The sequence below is a fragment of the Plectropomus leopardus genome, chromosome 20 (assembly GCF_026936395.1).
Source record: "Plectropomus leopardus strain MGB_pleo_1.0 chromosome 20, ASM2693639v1, whole genome shotgun sequence".
NCBI classification, from domain to species: domain Eukaryota; kingdom Metazoa; phylum Chordata; class Actinopteri; order Perciformes; family Serranidae; genus Plectropomus; species Plectropomus leopardus.
The window spans coordinates 7,601,588-7,625,011 of record NC_142195.1 but is presented as its reverse complement, the minus strand read 5'-3'; the positions used below and the strand labels follow the sequence as shown (position 1 = coordinate 7,625,011).

Here is a 23,424-nt window from a genome sequence, read left to right as displayed (position 1 = left end):
AATTGAATGGATAGGAATCCTCATTTAGTTTCTGTGTCAATTTTAGGAGTGCCTGTGGCTTGCATGTTCTACATTTAATTAAGTTTGACCTACAGTGTGGGACCTTGCACCGGTCGTGTCTCAACTCAGTCTCGAGACACTTTAGTCTTGGTCATGACTTGGTCTTAGTTGAAGTGGTCTTGACTACAACAAAGTTTACAGCAGATGTACCTGACCTGACAATAGGCCAATACTGTCGTAGAAGGAAATATTACCCTACTCCCCTTTTGTGGCTCAATTTGTAGCTTTTGCTGTTTAAATGGAGCCAGGAGTTAGCGTATTAGAATAGATTAGGCTGTGATAACTATTTTGCAGTGACGACACCAATAAGGTTTCAGGAAACGTTTCTCTGTTTGATTTATAATGGATCGGCAAATTAAACTCTGGTGTGTTTCATGTTAGTGTCTAAAGAGTGCTTTGCACTGACCCATTTAAAGCCTAGATATCCTAAAGCTACCTAAATGTCAAGAGCAAAGCTGTACAACAGTCAGACTAAAAGGTTCAGCACTAAGGTTCAACAGCATGGATAGCGCCTTATATATTCTCTGCTTGAAGATTCTTTAAAGCACCCTGTATTGCTGTAAAATACTGTACTATGTGATAGCAAATGTAAAAAAGACTTTTTTTAAATAAGTAATATATTTTGGCTTAACACACAAAGCAAAAAAAGTCAAGTATTTAATAATGTTATTGCACAAATATATACACTCCAAATGAAGTCCACCCAAACCTTCTTGTAGTTCCGTGATGGTTTCCATTCTGTCTGCTCCTCAGAGCCACAGTCAGAACAAACTACAACCAAGCACCCAGGGGCAAGTCAGTGTTTTTGTGGAGCGCAGTCTTGACATTTCATCAAAGACATCTACATTGAAGTAGAAAACAGCTAGAAAAACAACAAAAACATCAATTCTGTTCAAAACTGCTGCACGACATATACATCGTCTCTATATGCCCATTTTTATTGATTATGCAATTTATGCTTGTTTTTGTTCTTATGGCTCTTTTGTGTGGCTATATTGCTTTTGGCTTTCTGTATATGTGTTTAGAAAGCACAGCTCTTATTATTAGCAGTGTGGTGTAAAGATAGTTGATGTATATACAAGTCTAATTAATAATAAATGCCACTAACACTTTTGTATCTATTTGTAATTCTGTGTGACTTCTGGCATGTGTTGCAGACACTGAACATCTTTTGTATAAGTGGTCTTACTAAGGCACAATGATAGATAAATAAATTTTTAAAAAAATTGTATGCACATATGCGCAACAGTTAGTTTTCAATATTTTATGTCTGGCTCTGTCACAACTTTGTGCATATATGTTTAAGTCTGGGGCACCACCGTGAATATCTTTGACTGGCTGTCTGTCCCACTGTGCCTGTGGATATTTGAAGTATTCATCTCTATACTGTTTGCATTGGATTCCCATAAGAGCATATTAGATTTTCAAAGTTGTATGAATCCAAACCTGACAGCAGTAAAGCCCCTCTCAGCTCAGACGGTAGCAGGAGCTGTGCAAAACCACTGTAGAAGTCCTACTTTTCAGTTCGTGGTCTGCCTGACTTTGTTGCACAGTGGCTTTACCACAGAAAATATGCAAGCATTGGCTTGGCATTTGTAAGATTTCTTTATTAATTTTTTTCCTGCCACATTAATTATTCAGCTGTATGGATATTGCATTTTAAAACAAAAGAGAAAGACAGAACATAAATAGGAAAAGTTAGATTGGAGACGTGCATGGTCGGGAACGACTATAATGGCTGCCACAGATGAGCAGTGTTAGCTGGAGATGTGAGGACAGGGTGCATTTAAATGAGTTCAGCTCCTACTGTGCGGTGCCGGCAATGTCAGAGTGATTTACTTTGAAGGGTTTATGCGACTACGGATTTTGCCGCCAAACAGATGAGATTCAGAACAGATACGCTCCTCAAAGGTCCCATCCTGGCACTAACACACGCGCCAACCACACCAAACACACATCATTAGAAACTAAATGTCTCCTTGAAAGGATAAGTTCTGGTTCTACACTTTTTTACTGTCATCAAATGAAAAGACAAAAGCCATCAATGAATGATCTTATTGCCAATTATTGTTTGTGAATCCAAAGCCTGATAGCTTGGAATTCCATTGACTTCCACTGTTGCTTAGGGGTTAAACTTAGGGTTAAACTCATTTTCAGGCAATTTACTTATACTTCATACTAATTCCTTGCTCTTTTTTGGTTCATTTCTTCTTTTTTGAAAGAAATTAAATTTCAGTAGAAGCCAAAACATTCAGAATGCCAGGAAGTATTGAGAGAAGGGCACATTGTTGGCTTGGTTTTTGACAGTAAGAAAATTCTAGAATAAATTTGACCATAAAATCCACAATGGTTATAATAGACATGCAGCAATAAGCAGAAGCTGCATTGGGGACTGGTAAGCGGTGCACAGGTGAGATTGGGAATTTAATCCAGATGTCAACCCTCTGAAATTGCACACTGAGCCCCAGCGGTGTTTGGTCTATGTACTGCAACATGTTTACAGTCACCAGTTTTAGTCTGCAAGGGGATGAGAATGTAAAACAGTCACTATTTGGCCAGCCTCAAGTCTGTTACACCTGTTAATGTGGAAACCGAGCAACAACTACAATCATGAACATGGTGATTGCTGCAGGATTTGCCTGTGTAATCACTGTCCTTACTCTATATTTAGACTATATTATGCCGCACAGCTTATATGGGGTAGGCTTTAATTATAATAGGCATTTTACATACCTCTATAGTCTATATTCTACAGAAGACGTGATGTGGTTGAATATTTTTGTGGTCTACATGATTCCAGTAACTTTTAGTACAGTTTTACACATTCGTAATAAGTTTGTTTCTTATTTATTTTATTTTAGTATGCAAATTGGGACATTTACAACATCACTTCTGTGTTGCAAAGCACCGTGGGTAGTTAAATCAGTCAGGTGAAGTCTGCACCCCAAGCTAAGTCTGCAGAAAATCAGCTTGAGGACGATATGAATTGTGGATTTGACCAGCCTAAAATTTGGTTTCGATCCGTTATCAAGTAATACAAGGCCAGAATCACAGATACCAATCACATTACCTTGTTATGACTAAAGGTGGCTTATGTACTTTCATATTTGGGAGAGCAGTGTATAAACTTGAATAATCAGTCTTCTACAGTGGCAGCTAATGATGACCAATTACAATTTTAGGGTACAGTCACTCGTGAACAAAATTAACTTTCGCAAATAGTCGGCTCTGTTCACTTCCAATCATTACAAGCAAAGGGGGGGAGAAAAACCTTCATCACAAATGTGTGTTTTTGCATCCTACGAAGTTCAATTTGGGTAAACTTTTGACTAGCGAGGTCACAGCCTCAATCAATAGCAACTGAGTTTGTGTGTTGGAAACATTGTTGCCTAGTCAAACCAGTTGATGTTTTATGATATAAAGTGCCCCAGGGATGACTTCTAAAACCTGGAAATGAGTTAGCATTTTGGCACTTCCAATTCACTCGTCTCAAGGTAAATTTGTTTTTGGTTAGATGCTTGAAATATTGTCCAGGATTAACACAAGCTAAAGAGACTTTTACATCTTGTTCTATGACATAAAATGCGTACATAAATACCCCACTCATGAATTTTGAAGCTTTTACATGTCTTAAAAATGGAAGTTGCTAGCAAGTGGTTCAATAAGACTATAGAATGTCATTACACCAAATCCGGCTTTATATCCTTATTGTGGTTGTTACGTTAAGTCATGCAACCATGGTGAGGTTTTTTTATAGCCAAACGTAAGCTTTTTACTTATCCCTACCCTGCTGAACAAAACGTGTAAGTATGATAAACTGTTGTTTGCCACAGAGCTTATTTTCGACAACGATTCAAAATGAAGTAGAAAAATGCCGTAGGCTTTTTGACAGGGAAACCAGGGCAACGGCAACTTCTGTGATGGCCTTCGGAAAAAACTACATCCCTGAGACACTCTATTGGCAATGAAAAATACAAACTGCCCTTTCATCAGAGATTGAGTTGGTAGACAGGCACGGAATGTAAGAAATGGAAAATGTACAAATAACATCATATTTTCCTGCATTTGTTAGCAAGCTAGGTTTTCATTTGCATTATAGCCAGCAATACCCACATTATCACCTTGACAGCTAATGATCTGTCTCTAGCATTTACTTGTTAGTAATGGTACCCTGGAAATGTAATATTAACCACTGCTGAAGATCCGGTTTGACTAAAAGAATTTCTCTGCAACCTGGATATTCCTAGATTCTTCCTCTCTGAAAAGTGCCTGCCAGTGAACATTGTCTCTCATTGTCTCTGTGTCAGCCATCTGGAGGCTGAGGCATTTTCTCCTCCTCCCTTCTTTTCTGTTAGAGCTCCAAGTTCTCTTTGTCAAGGTTTTTTCCTCTTTTGTTCAGCCATCACTGCAATTATGAGTCTGATTAAACTAGTTAAGGTGCGTGTGACCATGTATTGCACACCCATATGTTTTTTGAGTACACACAACACTTCATTCATAACATGTGGAATCAGTCTTCAAAACAAAAATATAGTATTGTGTAGTAAGTATCAATATTTTTGTATTGGTCCAGGGTTTCCCACATATTTATTTATTTGTGGCAGCCTGCCACAATTAAAATATCTGCTGCTAGGTTTTGATTTTCTATTTATTCATTAGGTGCGCTGTTGGAATATATATAAGTATATGTATACCGTTCGGTTAAAGACAACCCCAGTAATGAGTCTTAAAACCCAGAAATCCATTAGAATTTCAGCACCTCTGGTTCCCTCATCTTACCGTCAAAGGGTTTTTAAATGGCTTATTTTGGTAGGAAGTCTGAAGTAAGTTCTGTAGTAAACACAAGCTCAAGGGACATTCATTTTCTGTCAACATTATGTCAGTAAATACCCCACTCTAAACTGTGAACCTTTTTTTGTGTCTTTATCATGGTGATTGCTTACAAGTGGCTAAATGAAACTACAGAACTCATCAACCATGCCAAACCTGGCTTTACAGCCTTGAGCGGTGGAGCTGCAACTGAAGTGTAATTTGTGTTAGCCAGTCAAAAGCTTTTTACTTCTGGTGAATACATTTTGGCTTCAAAAATCCTGAAAATGGTGTTTATTAGTGAAGATTATGTTGCTGAACAAAAGGTGTAAGTATCATAAACTTTTGTTAACTACAGAGCTTATTTTCTACAATAATCCAAAATCCAATGGAAAATTCCCATTGGTTTTTTGTTGGGGCACTCTATTCATTGCATGGCATTCTCAGAGTGTGGAGCACTCTGGGTACAGACAGCAGCAGAACGTCTTGTGCAATAAAAGTTCAACTTAAGCATTCATTCTGCTGGGTCTGATAGTATACATTCACTCACAAACACTGCTTCCCTCATCCATCGATTGGTCTCATCCAGCTCTGATTGGGTTGACTCAAAACACCACAGAATGCTACAGAGGGAAATAAAGAAGAGCTCTGCCTGCACTGCATTCATGGACAAACAAATACCTCCAAATATAGCCAGCGGACACACTCATATACAATGACACACAGACAGGAAATAAAAAGGGAAAGACAATCCCCCAACTGGTTGTTTCCTTGAAAATAAACTTTTTGTGACACGTCATGTCAGTTAAATTGCCAGGTTACATGTAACTGGATGAGAAATGTGTGGATTGTGAAATAATATGCACACAATAGACAACCAAAAATTCTACATCTGTGTTTAATTATGTGTGCCCAAGTTGTGAAGTTGAAGTGGACCTGGAGTATTAGCACCAAAGTGAGGGGGGTCCTTGGAATAAAAAATTCTGCGCTGTAAGGGATCATTAAACCGAAAAACTTTGAAAGCTCTTGTAACAGAGCACCAAATTCTTAAATAATGATGAGTCTCTTTTTTTAATGTCCCATGGAACCCAGACAGCTTCGTCTTCCTGTAATGAAAAGAAGAACTGGGAAATGTTACCATTTATGTGTGATGATGATGAAAGCCGGAGCTCAGCAGTCAAGGCTTACACGAAGAAACGGAAAAGCTTCAGGGAGACCAAACATTCCGTATCATGTAGGGACTGCGAAAAAATCTTGTATGGCCTTTTCAAGAACTCTCCTGGCTGTTTTAAACTTCGGGGTCTGACCCAGTGAAGGCTGGCATGCATAATCTATGACCGTCCTCATCACAGAGTTCCTCTCCTGCTTCCTGGGGAATAGATTTTGTATCCCCTGTGTAAAAGCGGGTTTCTCAAGGGTGCTCCTGTTCTGCTCTGCTGTAGCTTACAAGCTCCCGTCGCTGTCTCTTCTGTCTCTGCACTAACTTTTTCTCCTGAATTCCCTTTCTGTCTCTCTGTTATATTCTCCACTCTTCCTGTCTCTTTGTCTGTTTCGCTCAAATGTACAGCGTATATCTCATCACTAAGCCACACTTCTTCATTCTCCCCCCTCAACATCCTGCCCAGCTCTTATGAAGAGCATGTTTTGAGTCACTATATGTTAATTAAAAATGTGTTGAATTTAACCCTTTCACACCTGGATTGACAGTTTTTTTAGTCATGCATACAAACAAGCATTTAAAACTCTGAAACCAGAGAGAATTAGTTTGATTTCTTTTAATTGATTTAATCTATTTATTAAGGTAATTTTTTTGGTCATTTACCAAACAGCTTAATTGTTCTGTCATTTTGTTCTGTCGGTAAAAGCAGTGAGGTGAAACTAATGCCATTAAATTTGACTATTTGCTAAGAAATATAAAAAAAAAACATCTACTGATCATTACTTAAATTATACAGTGTTATCCGTGATATTTATGGTGAAATAATTTAGTATGCATGTTTTTTTTTCACTGTTTACAGCAATGTTTTAGTCATTGAATTGGCCTTTTATGGTCATGGTAGTGATGCTTAGATAATAAATTCACATTTCTTTAGGAAATAAAAAAGGATGAATATTTGCTGTTGTAATACCATTTATTTAATGATATTTTATTATATATTTGATGAAAGAAGAACAATATGATTTTTTTACCATGTCTGAGACATTTTCAAAGTAGTGTAATAAGTAACTAGTAATAAGTTCTAGTAAATATCTAGAATAAATACATGGAAATCATGTGTACTAATAATACTACTAATTCTATGGTCACAATTGATATATGTTGGTATGTTTAGACTTGGTACATTACCATTAATCATCAGGTAGAGGCCTGTATCTAAAAAAAAACCTATAGGGTCTGTTAAAAAAAAAGTTGATATTTTCTTTTATAACCCCAAAGAAATTTGAAAATTCCATTGCTGTTTTATCAGTGAGGCTTTTAAAGGGATAAATTCTTTTGTTTTTTTCTTGTGCCAACTTGTGTTATCTCAAATCTGTGTGCCATATATCTGCGTCTCCTTCGTAGCATCACGTCCGCGCTCCACCCTTGTGTCTTTCTGTCTTCATTCCGACCTGCTCGTCTTTTTTCACGTTTTTATCTCTGCCGCACTTAAGACTCCGTTGTCCCACTGTGTCATCTATCACCCGCCCCATCCATCTCACCATCTATCTTTTTTGTGTCCTCCCTCTCCACACAGCCATTCGCTACCTCCTCATAGCTCTATCTGTCCTTTTCAAGAGCCATCCTTTTCGAAAATAATTGGGTAAGCCAACACTTTGAGGTCTCACTTTGACAGGATGACTTCACAACATAGTACCAGGGCTGCTCCTTCATGTTCGCTGTTCTTTTCTTTGCCTCTCCGCCTGTCTGCAGACAGTTATCTCATGTTTTTCCTCATCTTCTCTTTATTGCTGATTTACCGCTCCAAGCAGTCTTTCCCTTTGCTATATTGGAGCTAATTTATTTCATGTCTCCCTACTTTCACCTCTCCCTAGGCTCACGTCCCCGTGACTGCGGTGATCTGTATGCCAGTGGTCAGAGAGAGGACGGGATCTACTCCGTGTTCCCTATTCACCACCCCTCAGGCTTCCAGGTCTACTGCGACATGACCACAGACGGAGGAGGCTGGACGGTGAGTCAGAGGATAAAACACACATGCATTTAAACACACACATAAAGCACATAAGCTGCATCTACCCTAAAATAGAAACATTCACCCAGGGTTATAATCAAGATGAAAATGAAAGCGCGAATGAAAGGGAGCTAAAGGCCTTTTCACTATCTGCTTTTTACAAATCTGCTTTTATTTACTAAATAACCTCAACTGAAAGAAAGGAATCACTGAGCATGAATCTCTCTAACTGCAGCATCGGTTCCATTCAAATCACAGTCGTGCGGTACAAGAGGTCCTATACTGTTTTTCTAGGCGCCTGCTGTGATTACAGTTGTACCGCCTTAGGAATCTCATGTATCAATCTGAAAAGGTCTCATCAAAGTTTTATCAGAGAACGGCAAGGAAGATCTTAAGCACAAGTTTCAAGTGGACCCGTTTGAAAACACTCCACTGTTTTTTTTTCCTTCTTTTTTTTCCATTTTGCAATCCTAATTAGTTACATCTAAGTGAGAATATCATCAGGTTGTGCTGAAAGGAAAATGAATGAAAAGGAGCCAGGCAAAGAAAGCTAATGAAACAGAGCAGCGAGAGATGCAACAAAACTGAAGTGTTTGGAATGAATGGTGATTTGTTAAGTAGGCTAATTGAATGGTGTTTGCCTGGGTCCAGACCTTTGGATTCGCCTACACCTCTGAGTTCATAATGGCCGATTTGTCTGGCATTATGACATGAAAAATCAGTTTCTTGGTTGAAATGGAAAAACAGCCAATGGGCGCTGCGGGGGCACTATCAGCCAATTAATGCCGCAGGCTGGAATAACACTGTTGTCGAGCAGCGTGCCGGAAACTATGAGGAGTGATAACAAAAATGGTGACGAGAAGCTAGTTCAGTCTCAAAACAGAGTGCACCTTATCGCTGTGTTTTCCTGATAAATTGACATGTTTCTTGAAAATGGTGTAATAGTATGCAACAGGCTTGAGGCAAAGTGCGTTTTCTCTTGTTCGGTGTCAGAAGTGAACTCAATCAGCAGCGGTAAGTTTATCAAATACATTCTGGTTGATTTTTAATAATTTTACATAGATCTCGTTTTTAATTCACTTACTTTGGCAATGCACTGTATGTTCCTCTGGCCAAAGCCCCTTTGAATTAAAGTGAATTCAACCCTGCCGTATTAAAAGGCAGTGCTCCTGAATAACACAACAGGGCTTTTGGCGCACCACTGTTTCTGTTTAAATTTGTTCAGTTTTATCAGGGCTGAATGCAGTACAGTGATCATGTTAGACTTTTTTTTCTAAGGCCAATATGGCTATTAATATTCAAGAATTCCAGCCATATAGAACAAATACCAGACATAAGATTTAAATAGCCGTGTAAGAGCCTGCATTTAGACGGAAATAAAAAGAAACTTCAAATTTAAGAACTTGAAAAAAAGTTAAATGAATATTATTTATCAGGATCACTAAGCAGAGGTTTGTTCTCAGAGGAAAAGAACTCAAGCGTCACTGTGAAGTTCCCAACAAATGTATCCAGGAAATCACCAAGCCCGCTATCAGCTGTCTGGTTGCTGTGGTAGAGTGAAACGAATCTTCCGGTCTGATCTATGGTGAGACCTGCATGTGTTGAAGGTTTTCCTGGAGGCAAATTTGCAAACCCCAGGATAGGAAGGGATGACCCGCCCTACTCTCCCTGTGATTGGCTAGTGCTTGTTGCCTTCATTAGTTGGATTGGTTAGTTTTGGGCAGAAAACTGAAGTTTTGCAGTATGCAAGCCAGCTTGCTTTTATGGCTATTCTTACCCACAATCCTCTGCGCAGCTGCAGCTTTGTTACATCTTGACAGCTGGGTGACAGCTGACTGAATGACAGTGCAATCAAAGGACCGATGACCAGTCACATGGTAATAATAGCAATATATATTGTTTAAGTGACAGGATAAATCATACAGATAACCACCAACAAAAATAAATGGAAATAATGACAGAGGAATGCATATACAGGCTAATAAAATGAATATATAATGTTACAATCCACAATGTATGCAGTTATAATACAAAAGTTAAACATTGTTAAGTAATTATAGCAGAGCTCTCCGGGTTAACCAACCGTCTCTGTTGAGTTTGGCGAATGGCAATTTGTTTTATCTCCATGGTAACAGTTATATGAGAAAGAAGGTCAAAGTTCAGGGTGCAGTGTAATGAAGAAGTAGTATGTCCTGATTGTGTACATACTGCATGCAGCAGTACATACTTTGCCAGGGCAGCCATAAAGTATGCGAATCAGAATGCACCCAGTGACTGCCACGGATGTGGCGCGTGCTCTAAAGAGGCACTTTGTATGGCTTCAGCGGATTAATATCCACCGTGATTAAAATCTTAAAATATGGTCTGCATTAGTTCTGAATAAGTACATAATAAGTAATCTTGGCCATATTTCTTACATGTGACACAATTAAACTATTTAATAAGCTATTTATTATTTGGCATAACACCCATCAGGCATTTTGGCCATTGATATTTCCATATGCTGGACAACTACCAGTGCTGGCAATTGTAAACCATGATGGTGACCACTGCAGATATGAAATATGCTGCAATCAAGGCTAGTCTTAATCTACATATCTTTTCAATATCTCCCGACTCTGTAGTTTGATTTACTTCTCTCAGCTCCACTCTAAAACCCCAGCAAAACCAGTATGTTTGCATGGCTACAGATCAGTGTGGACTTAAACGTTAAATGCAGGCAGATATGGTCTCTAATGAATGTAAATCAGTGAAAGTGAATGCAATATCAGACTGAAGATGGACACAGAGTAACGAGTTGACATTATTGTCTGATATCAAGCAAAAATGATGCCCTAATCACAAAGGTGGAGAATCCAGTGTTAAGCTTTTACGGTGACAACTGATGGCATCGCATAACTAAATAATGGAAATCTAATTTAAGTGCTGATGCTGAGATGTCTTTCCTGATATAGCGATTGGATGAATCACAGCACTTTTTAGGCAAATTCAAACCGTACAGGCAGCTCATAGATAGACAGCTTGCATTTTGCGTACAAACCAAGTTGTCATCGTGCTTCAAACTCAAGAAAAAAGTGTTTTCATTATAGTTTGCAAATGTCTGAGCTGTTTATATTTTGCCTTTGTAAATCTCTTTTGTGTAATATGATTTTGAGAGGATTTTGGATTCTTGAAAAAGGCAAAACGGAAAGAGATAGTTAGAGTTGCTTAAAGTGTTTGTGGGGTTTTTTTCCCCTTGATCAAACATCTGTCAGTTGTCTGGCCTTGCTAAAGCAAACATAGTTGTTTAAGTGAGACTGTATACTGGAAGCGCTGTGTCTTTTGGGAGTGAGAGACAGCGAGGTGAACAAACATTGACATGGAGCTGTTTGAAGTTATATTTGGAAGTGTGGTTTAGATGTATTTTACTGTGAGAGTGCACACACACACACACAGACACATATACGCACACATCATCTTACTGGTTAGAGCCATTTATTTCCCTTTGTTGTGAAGTATACTGTAGCAGTCCTCTGGGAGAGAGGAGCGATTCTTAATAGAGAAGGCCTTGTAACTCTTAAGCAGTTTGAAATTTCAGCTACATGGATCCATCACAGCTATTTTATTTATTTATTTATTTACAGGTTGTGATGCATTTTAGTATCTAGGGGCTGATTTTGGCATCTGTCCAAGCGTATTCAGGGATTGATTTGCAAGTTCTGTACAGTGAACTGTTTTGGGAATCTTCTCTGTTTCTTTTAAAGTCATGCAAAGTGATACAAGCTGCACGAAATCATGCTTTAATCCTTTAAAAACATTAGCTGCATGATTCTGTTTGAATACATCTAAAATGAGAACCATAATAGCAAGAGCATTCATTCTTTTTGCAGCAGAAAGCTCCTGTCTCTGCTGCCACCATGTGATGACCTTAAGTTAACTTACCTTATATGGCAATAAAATGGTGTATTTTGCCATGATTATGCCAGTAATGGCCGCAGGTGATCATTGTTTGCATAAACCTGTATACACATCAATCTAAAATAAAAACCATATTAGCTAAAATTCATTTTCGCCGATTTCCTTTTTTTTCAGCAGAAAGCCAAGGCGTCTATCTTCACTGTAGGTCATTACACAATGTTACCTGCTACTTCATTAGCACCTGCAGTGCTAGTGAGTAGTATTTCACAATAATCAGAATTTCCCCAGGAAGGTCCCTGCAATGGCTGCAGGAGATCACTGTTTGCATAACCCTATATATATCGATATCACATAAAAACCATAACAGCTAGAGCATTCATTCTTTTACTACAGGCTTCTGTTTTTCGGTGACATTGTGCTGTACACTCATAATGACGCCAATGGGCTATGTTATGTGTGGTTCAAAAACGCGCAGTGGCGCCAGAGGAATGAATAATGAATCAGTCACAATGCTTTTGCACTCTCCTCCTAAAATTATCTCTAAAACTAAAAATTGTATATAGTTCAAATAACATATTGAGTGTGAAGAAATATTTTATTTGTTATTATGTTTCAACATTTTAAAAGTCTTTTAGATTAATATGTTTTATGTTTTTATTTTGTAAAGCCTCAGACACAATTTCAGTGCTTTTATCAATCGTTATTCTACTTCCAAAGTATTCGAACAGCGCCACTTTGTTAGTGATTTTGGTGTAATGTACCGACGCCAAAAGCCACCTTTTATGGTAGGGGCATAGAAAATATAACTTAACTGTTAATTCTGCTTAGTCTAAAACTTTGCCCTCACTTCACAAACAGCTGCAAAATAGCTCCTCTTGTCTATTGATGAGATCAGATGTGAACAGATCAAAAGATCAATTATCCATGAGTGAAAAACTGCTGCAGAGGGAAAAAAAGAATCCATGAAAACTCTGCCTGTAATGCTGTGTTCACTAACCCGCAAAGATGTCAGATTATAGAGTGAAAACACAGAATAATATGATTATATGATAATGATTTTAAAAAAGAAAATAAAAAGTTGTCTGCTGCTGCCACACTTACACTGTCCTTTTGTAGGAAACATTGAACTCCAAGAAATTACATCACAGTAAGCAAAAATACCATTGTAGGCACTGGTGCACCATTTCTATTATAGAGTTCAAAGGGTTAAGGGAATAAGTAAACCAACTTCATATAGTTATAAAATAAAATCTGCTATCTTCTTTCATCTTGAGTGTGTGATGCTGTGGTTTTGACATCATTTTCATGGATATTTTAAACCTACTCTGGATGGCCGTTTAAAGGCTTCCTCCCTTGAATGTGTGAAAATGCTGGAAAGGTGTAAAAAACATCTCCATATTTTCAATGACAATGATTTCTCAAATCTGTAAACAGCTTTGCAAGCAATCTTTGTCTGCAAAACACATGCAAATGTATTTGTGTGTGCGCTCTACTGTTCTGGACTTTTAACACCGTTGTGCTACCATTCATGCTTCTATAAAAGGTATTGTCAAGTATAATCATTTATCTAGAAAGAGGCAAAAAAGGCAAAAAATGTCCTGATTCTGCCCACTTTATATTGCACCTCCACTTCTAACGCACATATCAAACTTTAACTCAAGTCATGACAGTGAGTTGTGTGTGTGTATGTGTGTGCACTTGTAAATCGGTGACTAACTGTGTGAGATAGGCAAGGTCGTACCCTCCTATCATCAAATAAAACGAGACTGTCAGAGTGACAGAGTGCTTAGCACAGCATGATGGAACAGAGCTACATACCAGACTGTCAGTGGGTAAATGCTTGTGTGTGTGTTTGTATGTGTGTGTGTGTGTGTGTGTGTGCCAAAGTGCGTGCACCTATACAGAAATAGCTTCTGAGTGCGAGCATGCTTTTATATCCAAGCCGCGTTCCCTTTTCACGCGACGCACAAGTGTTAAGTAACGGCTCTTTGCATATTGTCCTATAAAAGGATTTACATAGCAGCTCAGATTGGAGTGATAATGCAGCAGTTACTGATCCTGCCTGGTGTGTTGAGCTGATTGCGATAACGCTTGAGCCTCATTAAGAGATCAGCGTGGTGTGATCCAGCAGGGACAGGTAGGGAGACGAAATGCCTGGTGAGTTGAGTGGCTTACTGTCTGTCTGACGGCTGAGCTTAAATAAGGAATGAGCCATATGCCGCCACCTCATTAGCATACTTTGACATACCGTAGCACTGTTGCAGAGGCTGCTGCAGACAGACTGAGAGATGAGCGGGTTACTCAGAAGAGGGGAGGAGAACAGAGGGGAGGAGAGAGTGGGACTCCGAGGAGACAAAGAAGAGAGAGTGCCCAGTGAAAACATTAGATGTGGAGAGAGAGGGAATGAGACATGCCCTATAGATAAAAGACACAATAGGGGAACAGCAATTTTCTTTTTTCCTCCCATACTCTGAAATGGATTAATTCAGATATGGGCTGTGATTACATCTTTGTGTTCTATTGTATTTGCAGTGAAAAGGTAGCCCTCAGGAAGCCTCTGGGATAATGCAGACATCTAAAGTAATGGTGACAGGAGGAGACAGATAGATTAAGATGTCCATCAGCAGAACTGTAGCATCGGTCAGTGATGACCTTTAGGAGGATGTTGTGTTTATATATATCTTTTCATATGTCTACATCAGCGTAATCTCACAGAAATACATGAAATGGTCATGGTCATGACCTCTGAACACCACATTACATGGTATGGGCACTGTTGGGTTTAGGTTTAAAAAGATTGTGTTTTCAGTTAAAATAACTATGTTTTTGACATACAGGTTGGCACAATTGGGTTTAGGTCTTTAAGCACCCAAACTGCTTGGTTAAATTCAGTAAAAGATTGTGTTTTTTAGTTAAAATAACTACTTTTGTTACATATGTGGTCGCATGATTGGGTTTAGGCATTGAGGCACCAAACTGCTCGGTTAAGTTAAGAAGAAGATTGTTGGTCGAAATAACAACATTTGTTAAGTTTGAGGCGGCACAGTTGGGTTTAGGCATTTAGGCACCAAAATTGCTTGATTAAGTTTAGTAAAAGATTGTGTTTTAGGCTAAAAAAAAAATAAAATAAAAATCCTTTTGTTATATGCAAGTGGCAGTTGGGTTTGGGCACCAAAATTCCTTTATGTTAAGAAAAAACTGTTTCTCTGTCTTAATGACTACACTTGTAATGTTAGTGGCTGCAAGGTCTTCTTATGCATATAGGCACCAAAACTGCTCCGTTAAGTTTGGAAAAGATTGTGCTTTCCTGCTAAAAAAATATTTTATTTTATTATTATGTTTGTTAGGAATAGTGTGGCACAGTTGGGTTTAGGCTTGCACCAAAAACTACTTTTTCAGGTTCAGTACAGATGAAATTTTTGGTTTACATAACTACGTTTATTCCTTAGAGGATGTTAGTGTATCATTAGGCAAAGTAACCTCATATAATGATCTGCATGAAATCGCATGGTCCACGTCTTTATACAGTATCCAAATCCACTGGTGCTCACTGGACTTTTGTTTTGCATATGTGGGTGTGTTAATGTATGGATTCATATACAGGGTTTATGTTTCATTTTAACAACAAGATTTACTTTACCTCTAAAAAATCCATCAGAGTTAATCTGCTATTTAAAAAAAGGCATCCATTTTCTGTTATCAAAGAAACTATTCTCCATGATGCTCTACATGATGCATAATCAAACAGTATAAACCAACCCAACCCGGCCTCCCACAAATGGCACAGTTTCTAAGTTTATGAATAAGAAATTAGCTTTTAAAACCAGGCGATTTGAGTAAAAAACTACACACTGAATAATAAAGCCGAAGTAGTAGCTATCTCATGCGACTATCCATTCTATAAATTACTCAATGCCATATTTCTGCACAAATGATAGCGGTTCCTCATCAATAGTTTTTGCTGAATGATTTAAAGATAGAACTGTTTCTCCCTGGGTTCAGAAGGTAATAATTAAGGTTCCTTCATAGAGAGAAAGAAAAATACAGTGTGAGGTAAATGCATGCTTGTATGTTGTAGAGTAAGGGGATAACAAAGACAAATCTGCAGTAATGAGTTTCGTGTGCTACCTGACTTTTCTTGGCTGTAGGGATACGTATACTGGTGATGTAGGTGCCGCTGACATCAAAGAAGTCACAGGAACATAGGGAAGTACTTCCTCCAGGGCATAATGACTCATAGATCATATATAAATGTGTGTCTATTTTTTCCCTTTTTCATGTGAAGATAAACGAGAGGACACAGTAGAGGTTTCTAAGAAACTCTTTGGCTATTTTTTTCCTAGCTCTAACTTCTTCAAACACAGTGCCAGGTGTTTATTATGGGCCCATAAGGTGTGCCAGATCATACATTTTGCTTCGTGCACAGCGTTTGCTTTATGGAGCCAGCCAAGCACAGAGACAACAAATACCATGGCATATAGTAAAATATGGAGATTGAATTTAAGCTCACAGTCATTTTGTCAGCTGTTGGGAGTCAGGAAATTCAAATGCGGGCACAGCTGTGCATCCTGAGTAGAGTTTGGTGGGTGGAGTGAGCTGTAATCACCATCCTGTCAATCAAAGCAAACATGACCCTTAACAAAAACCCTCCTCAAAGCGAGACTGTGTAACTTTCGGATGAAGAAATAAGACAATCTCCTTCATTTAAATAAAAGCTGAATTCATTAGCATTAAAATGCATCATTTCTCAATTCAGTGCTCTCAGGTGTTTTGCCACTGCAGCTTTCCTTGATCTGGTATGACTGGTGAGTAATGTTAGCTTATTTAGATGGGTGCTATGTAACTGACATTAGTGAGTGCATTCAGTGACAGTATATGTTGTGTGATGGAAGAAATGTGTCCACTGGTTGAGATTTGGCGATAGCATTTCTACTGGAGGGAACTATTCAGTTTCCCTACTCTGCCTTTGGTTGGCTTACTTCGATATTCTTACCCTAACCCTAACCAACACCCCTATATCATACCTCAACACCTCTGGCCTGAACCTAACCAACCCAACCAACAAGTTCTAGCCAATCAGAGAGAGTGGAGGCGAGTCATGCCTTCACTATCTTAAGAAATAGAAATGTGCATTTCAGGGAACCTTTTGGGGACTCATGGATGTATTAAGACACCTGGATACAGCGTTATAGGTGGGACCCTGCTCGTTCTTATGAAAGTTGCTCAGTGGGTCATGTAATTAGGGCTGTGTGACGTGGCTTTAAAACAATATCATGATTTTTTTTTTTTTAGGCTTAATCGTATACATTATATATTTCGTTATTTTAAAATCTCCTCTAAACTACGTTAAACTCCAGAGTTGTAATTCCACTGTTTGGCCACGACAAAACTTTACTTAAAAGCCCAGCACCCTTCCTTGGGGGCCTGGGGAAAACTGTGTAGGGCTGTATTCTCACGTGATTTTTCGATTCTCGCGTGATTTTATGAATCATGCAGTCCCACAAGGTAAAATTATCTGCGCAGACATAGAGGAGAGTGAGGTTGTATGGAAACCTGTAACATTTGAAATTGTTGTTCTTAGGAACCTTTGGGATTTTTTTTTGAATTTTTTGTTTTTAACTGAAGTGTTATCTCATGTGAGGCAGTTGTTTTCTCAATTGTAATAAAGTGTCAAATGAGTATTCAAATGTAGTGAAATACAGTATGGTTATGTTATCACAATTTAATTGATAAAACAATAGCTGTAGCATGATAAACCCCATTTATACATGTTTATATATATATATATATATATATATATATATATATATATATATATATATATATATATATATATATATATATATATGCAGTACTGTGCAAAAGTTTTAGGCAGGTGTGAAAAAATGCTGTAAACTGAGAATGCTTTCAAAAATGTAAGTGTTAATTGTTTATTTTCATTAATTAACAAAATACAGTGAATGAACAGAAGTGAAATCTAAATCAAATCATTATTTGGTGTGACCACACTTTGCCTTCAAAACAGCACCAATTCTTCTAGGTACACTTGCACACAGTTTTTGAAGGAACTCAGCTGAAAGGTTGTCCCAAACATCTTGGAGAACTAACCGAAGATCTCCTGTGGATGTAGGCTTCCTCAAATCCTTCTGTCTTTTCATATAATACCAGACAGACTCGATTATGTTAAGATCAGGGCTCTGTGGGGGCCATACCATCACTTCCAGGACTTCTTGTTCTTCTTTACGCTGAAGATAGTTCTTAATGACATTGGCGGTATGTTTGGGTTCGTTTTCCTGCTGCAGATTCAATTTTGTGCCAATCATACGCCTCCCAAATGGTATTGCATGATAGATAAGTATGTGCCTGTATTTCGAGGACACCATTAATCCTGACCAAATCTCCAACTCCATTTGCAGAAATGCAGCCCTAAATTTGCAAGGAACCTCCACCATGCTTCACTGTTGCCTGCAGACACTCATTACTCTACCACTCTCCAGCCCTTCGGCAAACAAATTGCCTTCTGCTACAGCCAAATATTTAAAATTTTGACTCATCAGTCCAAAGCACCTGCTGGCAGTTTTCTGCAGCCCAGGTCCTATGTTTTTGTGCATAGTTGAGTCGCTTGGCCTTGTTTCCATGTCAGAGGTATGGCTTTCTGGCTGCAACTCTTCCATGAAGACCACTTCTGGCCAGACTTCTCCGGACAGTAGATGGATGTACCTGGGTCCCACTGGTTTCTGCCAGTTCTGAGCTGATGGCACTGCTGGACATCTTCCGATTTCGAAGGGAGTTAAGCTTGCAGATGTGTTTTTCATCTGCTGTTTCCTTAGCCAACCACTGCATCTACGATCCTCAACATTGCCCGTCTCTTTGTGCTTGAACAGCACATCTTGAAACTTTGAAATTTTTGTCTGGGAGAGACCTTGCTGATGCAGTATAACTACCTTGTGTCTTGCTGTGCTCAGTCCTGCCATGGTGTATGACCTGTGACATGAAACTGTCATCCACAACCTCACCTTGGGAGCAGAGTTTGGCTGTTTCTCACCCAGTTTTAAGCCTCCTACACAGCTGTGTCTGTTTCAGTTATTGACTGTTTTCAACCTACAAGTGAAATTGATGATCATTAGCACCTGTTTGGTATAATTGGTTGATCATACACCTGACTATAATCCTTCAAAATCCCTGACTCTGTGCAAGTGTACCTATGAGAATTGATGCTGGTTTGAAGGCAAAGCGTAGTAAGACCAAATATTGATTTGATTTAGATTTTTCTTTTGTTCGCTCACTTTGCATTTTGTAAATTGATAAAAATAAACAATTATTATTTACATTTTTGAAAGCATGTTTAGTTTACAGCATTTGTTCACACCTGACAAAAACATTTGCACAGTACTGTATACATATATATAAAAGCTATGCATTTTGTGAAAGAGGATGGGGGCATTCTTTTCACTTCAATACAGTCTAAGCCACTACAATAATATGTCCTTTAGAGTCTATTTGAAGAACAAACAGGAAGCGGAGAGAAGACAGGATACATTAGTACAGGTTGATGTGGATGGTTGTAAGAGGAAATTGGTCAGTATTTCTCCACGGCCATAACTCACGCCCTGTGTGACCACAGAGGTAGGAGGGATGATGGCAGATAGGAAATAAAAGAAAAAAAAGCTGTCATTACAAGGCCCCAAGCCCTTTCTAAACACACATACAAACAAAACACAAACGGAGAAGAGTATAGGACTGTAGCATGAAAAAAAATCGATAAAGTTGAAGCATACATGTCTACACACAGTAAATATGTGTTCATATGTGCTTTACAGACCCACTCAATCACACACACATACTAAAATATGTATACACACACGAACCCCTCACTCAGATAAAGTAATCCGTTGGGGGGGGGCGTGTGGCCTACCTGTTTTGGCAAAGGGAGATTTCCAATGCCATTTAAACACAGCCTCACGGCTTTTGGTAATGTCTTCTATTATTACTATTTTATTTGTTAAAAGGAAGGGACTAAAAATGACCATGACATAAATAATGAATGAAAGTAGATCAGAGTGCAGTGTGGGGCTGCATTATCAAATGGTGCTTTTATAGGGAGTACTGCAATCACTCTCAAATATTCAATTCAGCTAAGAACTGAAATGTAAAAGTTTTAGATTGAATGTACGATTGTGTGCATGTTGTATTCCTCCTTTAGAGGCTCAGAGTGCCTTTTGAGCATTTCAGAGTGTATGGGTATGGGCTTTTCAGTATCTCTATCTGGCCCACAGGCTCTTCAATATTTTATCTCTGTTAGTTTATTGGTTTGGAAAAAAAAAAGAAATTCAGAATGGCTGTTTTTGCAGTTGCATCTTATCTGTAAATGTTTTGTAAGGCAGGGAAATTGAAAACTTCAGAGACCAATCTAAGTTTTGTTCAGAACATAATTGTTTTTATAATGTTTAGATTCAGTGTATTGTGTGGATGTTTTTTTTTGGTTTTTTTTAGTTATTTTTTTTGTAACTTTTTAATTCACTGTCTGGACTAGAAGGTCCATTTGTGGTCTCATTGACTGATATAAGGAGCCATATTATTGCAGAGAGACAGCATGACTGTCTATCAGTAGCATTATGACAGGTAGTGTCAGACATGTCCTTTAGGATATTAAAGGCATTAGGCGGATTTTATGTAAGGAAAGGTTACAGCTGTGTGGCGGCTACTTCTAGGATTTACTGATTTAGTCTCTGGTTCATGTGTAAGCACACTAATAGGACTCCCACTAATGTCACTGCGGTTGGGCCCATATTTATGTTTGGGTTATTATATCCCATTATATGTTGCCTAGTAAAAGATTAAGCAGTTTAAGTCATTATATTGGCATGCCAAAGAATCCCTGTTACTATGACAACTCAGGTTTTTACAATATATTGTAAGTGCTAAATTGGTGCAATTCTGCCTAAGCCCCATTTTACATGCAGATAGTAAATACTCCAATTTCTGCTCTGCTAGCGACCACATTTTTTAATCAGATATTTGGTTTAGAATTGACATTTTTAGTGTTTTTATTTATTTATTTTGCTAGCTTAGCTATAGGTATGACAATATCAGATGGCCGTTTCCCAACTTCAGTCCTGACTGACCTATCTCAGCTCCTGGTGAAGAAATTTCCATGAGGTTGTGTAGGGACAATCATGTTGCCCAGGGGATGAACCCAAATGCCTTTTTTGAGCCGTTAATTTTTCCTCTAGCACCACTAGCCAGTCAAAATTTTGCTTATCCAGGGAAATATCTCAACATACACTGGATGGATTGTACCAAATTTCATATATGGTCCCCCAAAAAAGATGCCTACTGACTTTGGTCATCCCCTGACTTATCTTGTAGTTCCACAATGAGGCTTATATCTGTATTTTTGAGTGAATGTTTTGACAATTATTGGTATAAAAATTGCTATAAAATGTGTTACAGACATTTACATCTTTGGTAATTATAATTAATACTCCGTTTACTTTCCTAGCTTTCATAATGAGATCAGCCATCAGTTTCAGCTGTGCTAATTAGCAAACATTAGCATGCTAACATGCTAAACTAAGATGGTGGTGATATAAGTGGAAAAAAAACAGCCAGTGGCTTTGGAAAGTGAGTCTGAAGACTGGTGCTCTACCCCAACTTTGGATGAGAAACCATATGAGTACAAATTACTATTAGTAATTTGCTCTGGCCCCAGTACTCATGCCTCTGCTTATAGTGGTGCTGAAACCTCCAGAGACATGGTTCAGCAATGTCTTGACATAGACTTGCCATCTCAGAAGGATGAGATGCTTTTTGAGCAAAACGTTTGTCACAAGTCTACAGTCAACAGTGATGCCACACCTCTCCATGATCTTCACCCTGATCTTGAGCTAAGGACTCTAAGAGTTCTACAAAGTATAGACAAGTACCTCTCCAAACCAAGTCACATTGCTAAACATCAGCATATTAGCTTTGTCAATGTGATCTTTTTAGCGTGTTGGCATAAGTATTTAACTCAAAGAACTACTGTGTCACAGAGCTGCTAGCATGGCTGGAGAATCTCTCTTAAAGATCCAGTGTGAAGGATTTGGGGGCATCTATACGTAGCAATTGTATATATAAAGAAATATTTGTTTTGACTTCAAAAAGGTTTGTGTCAATGCTACCTTAAATTTTAAGTTGACTGAATTTGAGAAGACAAGTTGAGATAATTTTTTATTGATTCAACTTGTTTTTTCAAATTCAGTCAGTTTAAAAATTTTAAGGCAGACCAGATACTGACTGTTTCAAGATATAACAAAAAGTTTCTTTTTACAGTGTAACTGTGCTTTAATTAGTTTATTATCGCCTGAAAATAAGATCTGTTGTGTTTGTGTTACCTTAGGAGCTGGTCCTCTCCCATGGAGTCTGCCATGTTGTGTAGCCCAGAGTGGACAGCCTAGGGCTACTTTTATTTTTATGTTTTCATTTTGACCACTGTAGTTACACATATAGCACATGAGAGAAGTTTCAGTTCTGCAACCTCACCCCTAAATGCTACTAAATCCTATGCATTAGTTAAATTTTAAATTTTACCAACCTGCAATCAGTTAATGAGATTAATGATTTAGTGGTTAAATTTAGTTTCAGTTGGAGTTTCATGTGATTAATATAATTCTAATTATGCCTATCAGTTGTGATCTTTTCTTTTGTCCTGCCACACTGCTACCAGTGTGATACTAAGTCTTCCCCTGCACTGGGTCTTTGTCATTCCCGTGGCAGGTTTTTAAAAAATGTTTAAAAAGCTTTAGCAGAAATCTACCTGTGTTAATCTGGCTTCCCTAAATCCTGTAACCCAATAAGGAAAACCTGGTTTCTTGTTTTCTATGGTGTATGAAAAATCAGGTTACTGCTGAAAGCCAGGAATAATCTTTTTACTTAAGTACATGTAAATGCAGAAATTGTGTTTACATGTGTGAGAGGGAGTGTGTGTGTGAGAGAGAGAGAAAGAGTGTTTGTGGATGGCTGTGTTTCTCCTTCTGTTCTTGTTTGCTGCTGCTGTGTCCAGAACACATCTGTCTTTCTGATAGGATTATAAAACATTCACCAACAGATGTTTGCAGTCCCCTTTGAAGATAGCAATTCCGCAGACTGCTGTGGATTTATGAGTGCTTTCATCAGACAGTACTGAATTTGTCACCATATCATCAATATTCTTAACAATGTAATGAAAATTGTTAGCAATTCCTCCGCCTGTCTGTTTTAATCTATCTTAAATCTATGAAAGGAGGCGGCTTTCAGGGCGGATTCTATTAGCCTCAACGCACGTTTTTTCTTTATTTCTATATTTATTCAAGTATTTTTCTCTCTGTGTAATACTATCTCTCATTAATCACTCTCTGAAGATGTTACAAATTATCTTCGGTTAGTCAGTATAGAGCAGCGGTACCAAGTGACATCTGCTGCCAAAGCACCAAACATATAAACATAGAGTGTGCACAGTGTGTACATG

General features: G+C 38.3%; 1 protein-coding gene across 3 annotated transcripts in view; it reads left to right on the top strand.

Annotated features, from left to right (window-relative positions):
• fibcd1b (fibrinogen C domain containing 1b) overlaps positions 1–23,424 on the top strand; it is a 149,156-nt gene that overhangs the window by 63,130 nt on the left and 62,602 nt on the right. For all 3 annotated transcript variants that reach the window (XM_042509842.2, XM_042509841.2, XM_042509840.2), the window contains one exon: positions 7,903–8,039. In XM_042509842.2, coding sequence (XP_042365776.1) covers positions 7,903–8,039 — 137 coding nt within the window. The remainder of the gene's footprint in view (positions 1–7,902; positions 8,040–23,424) is intronic.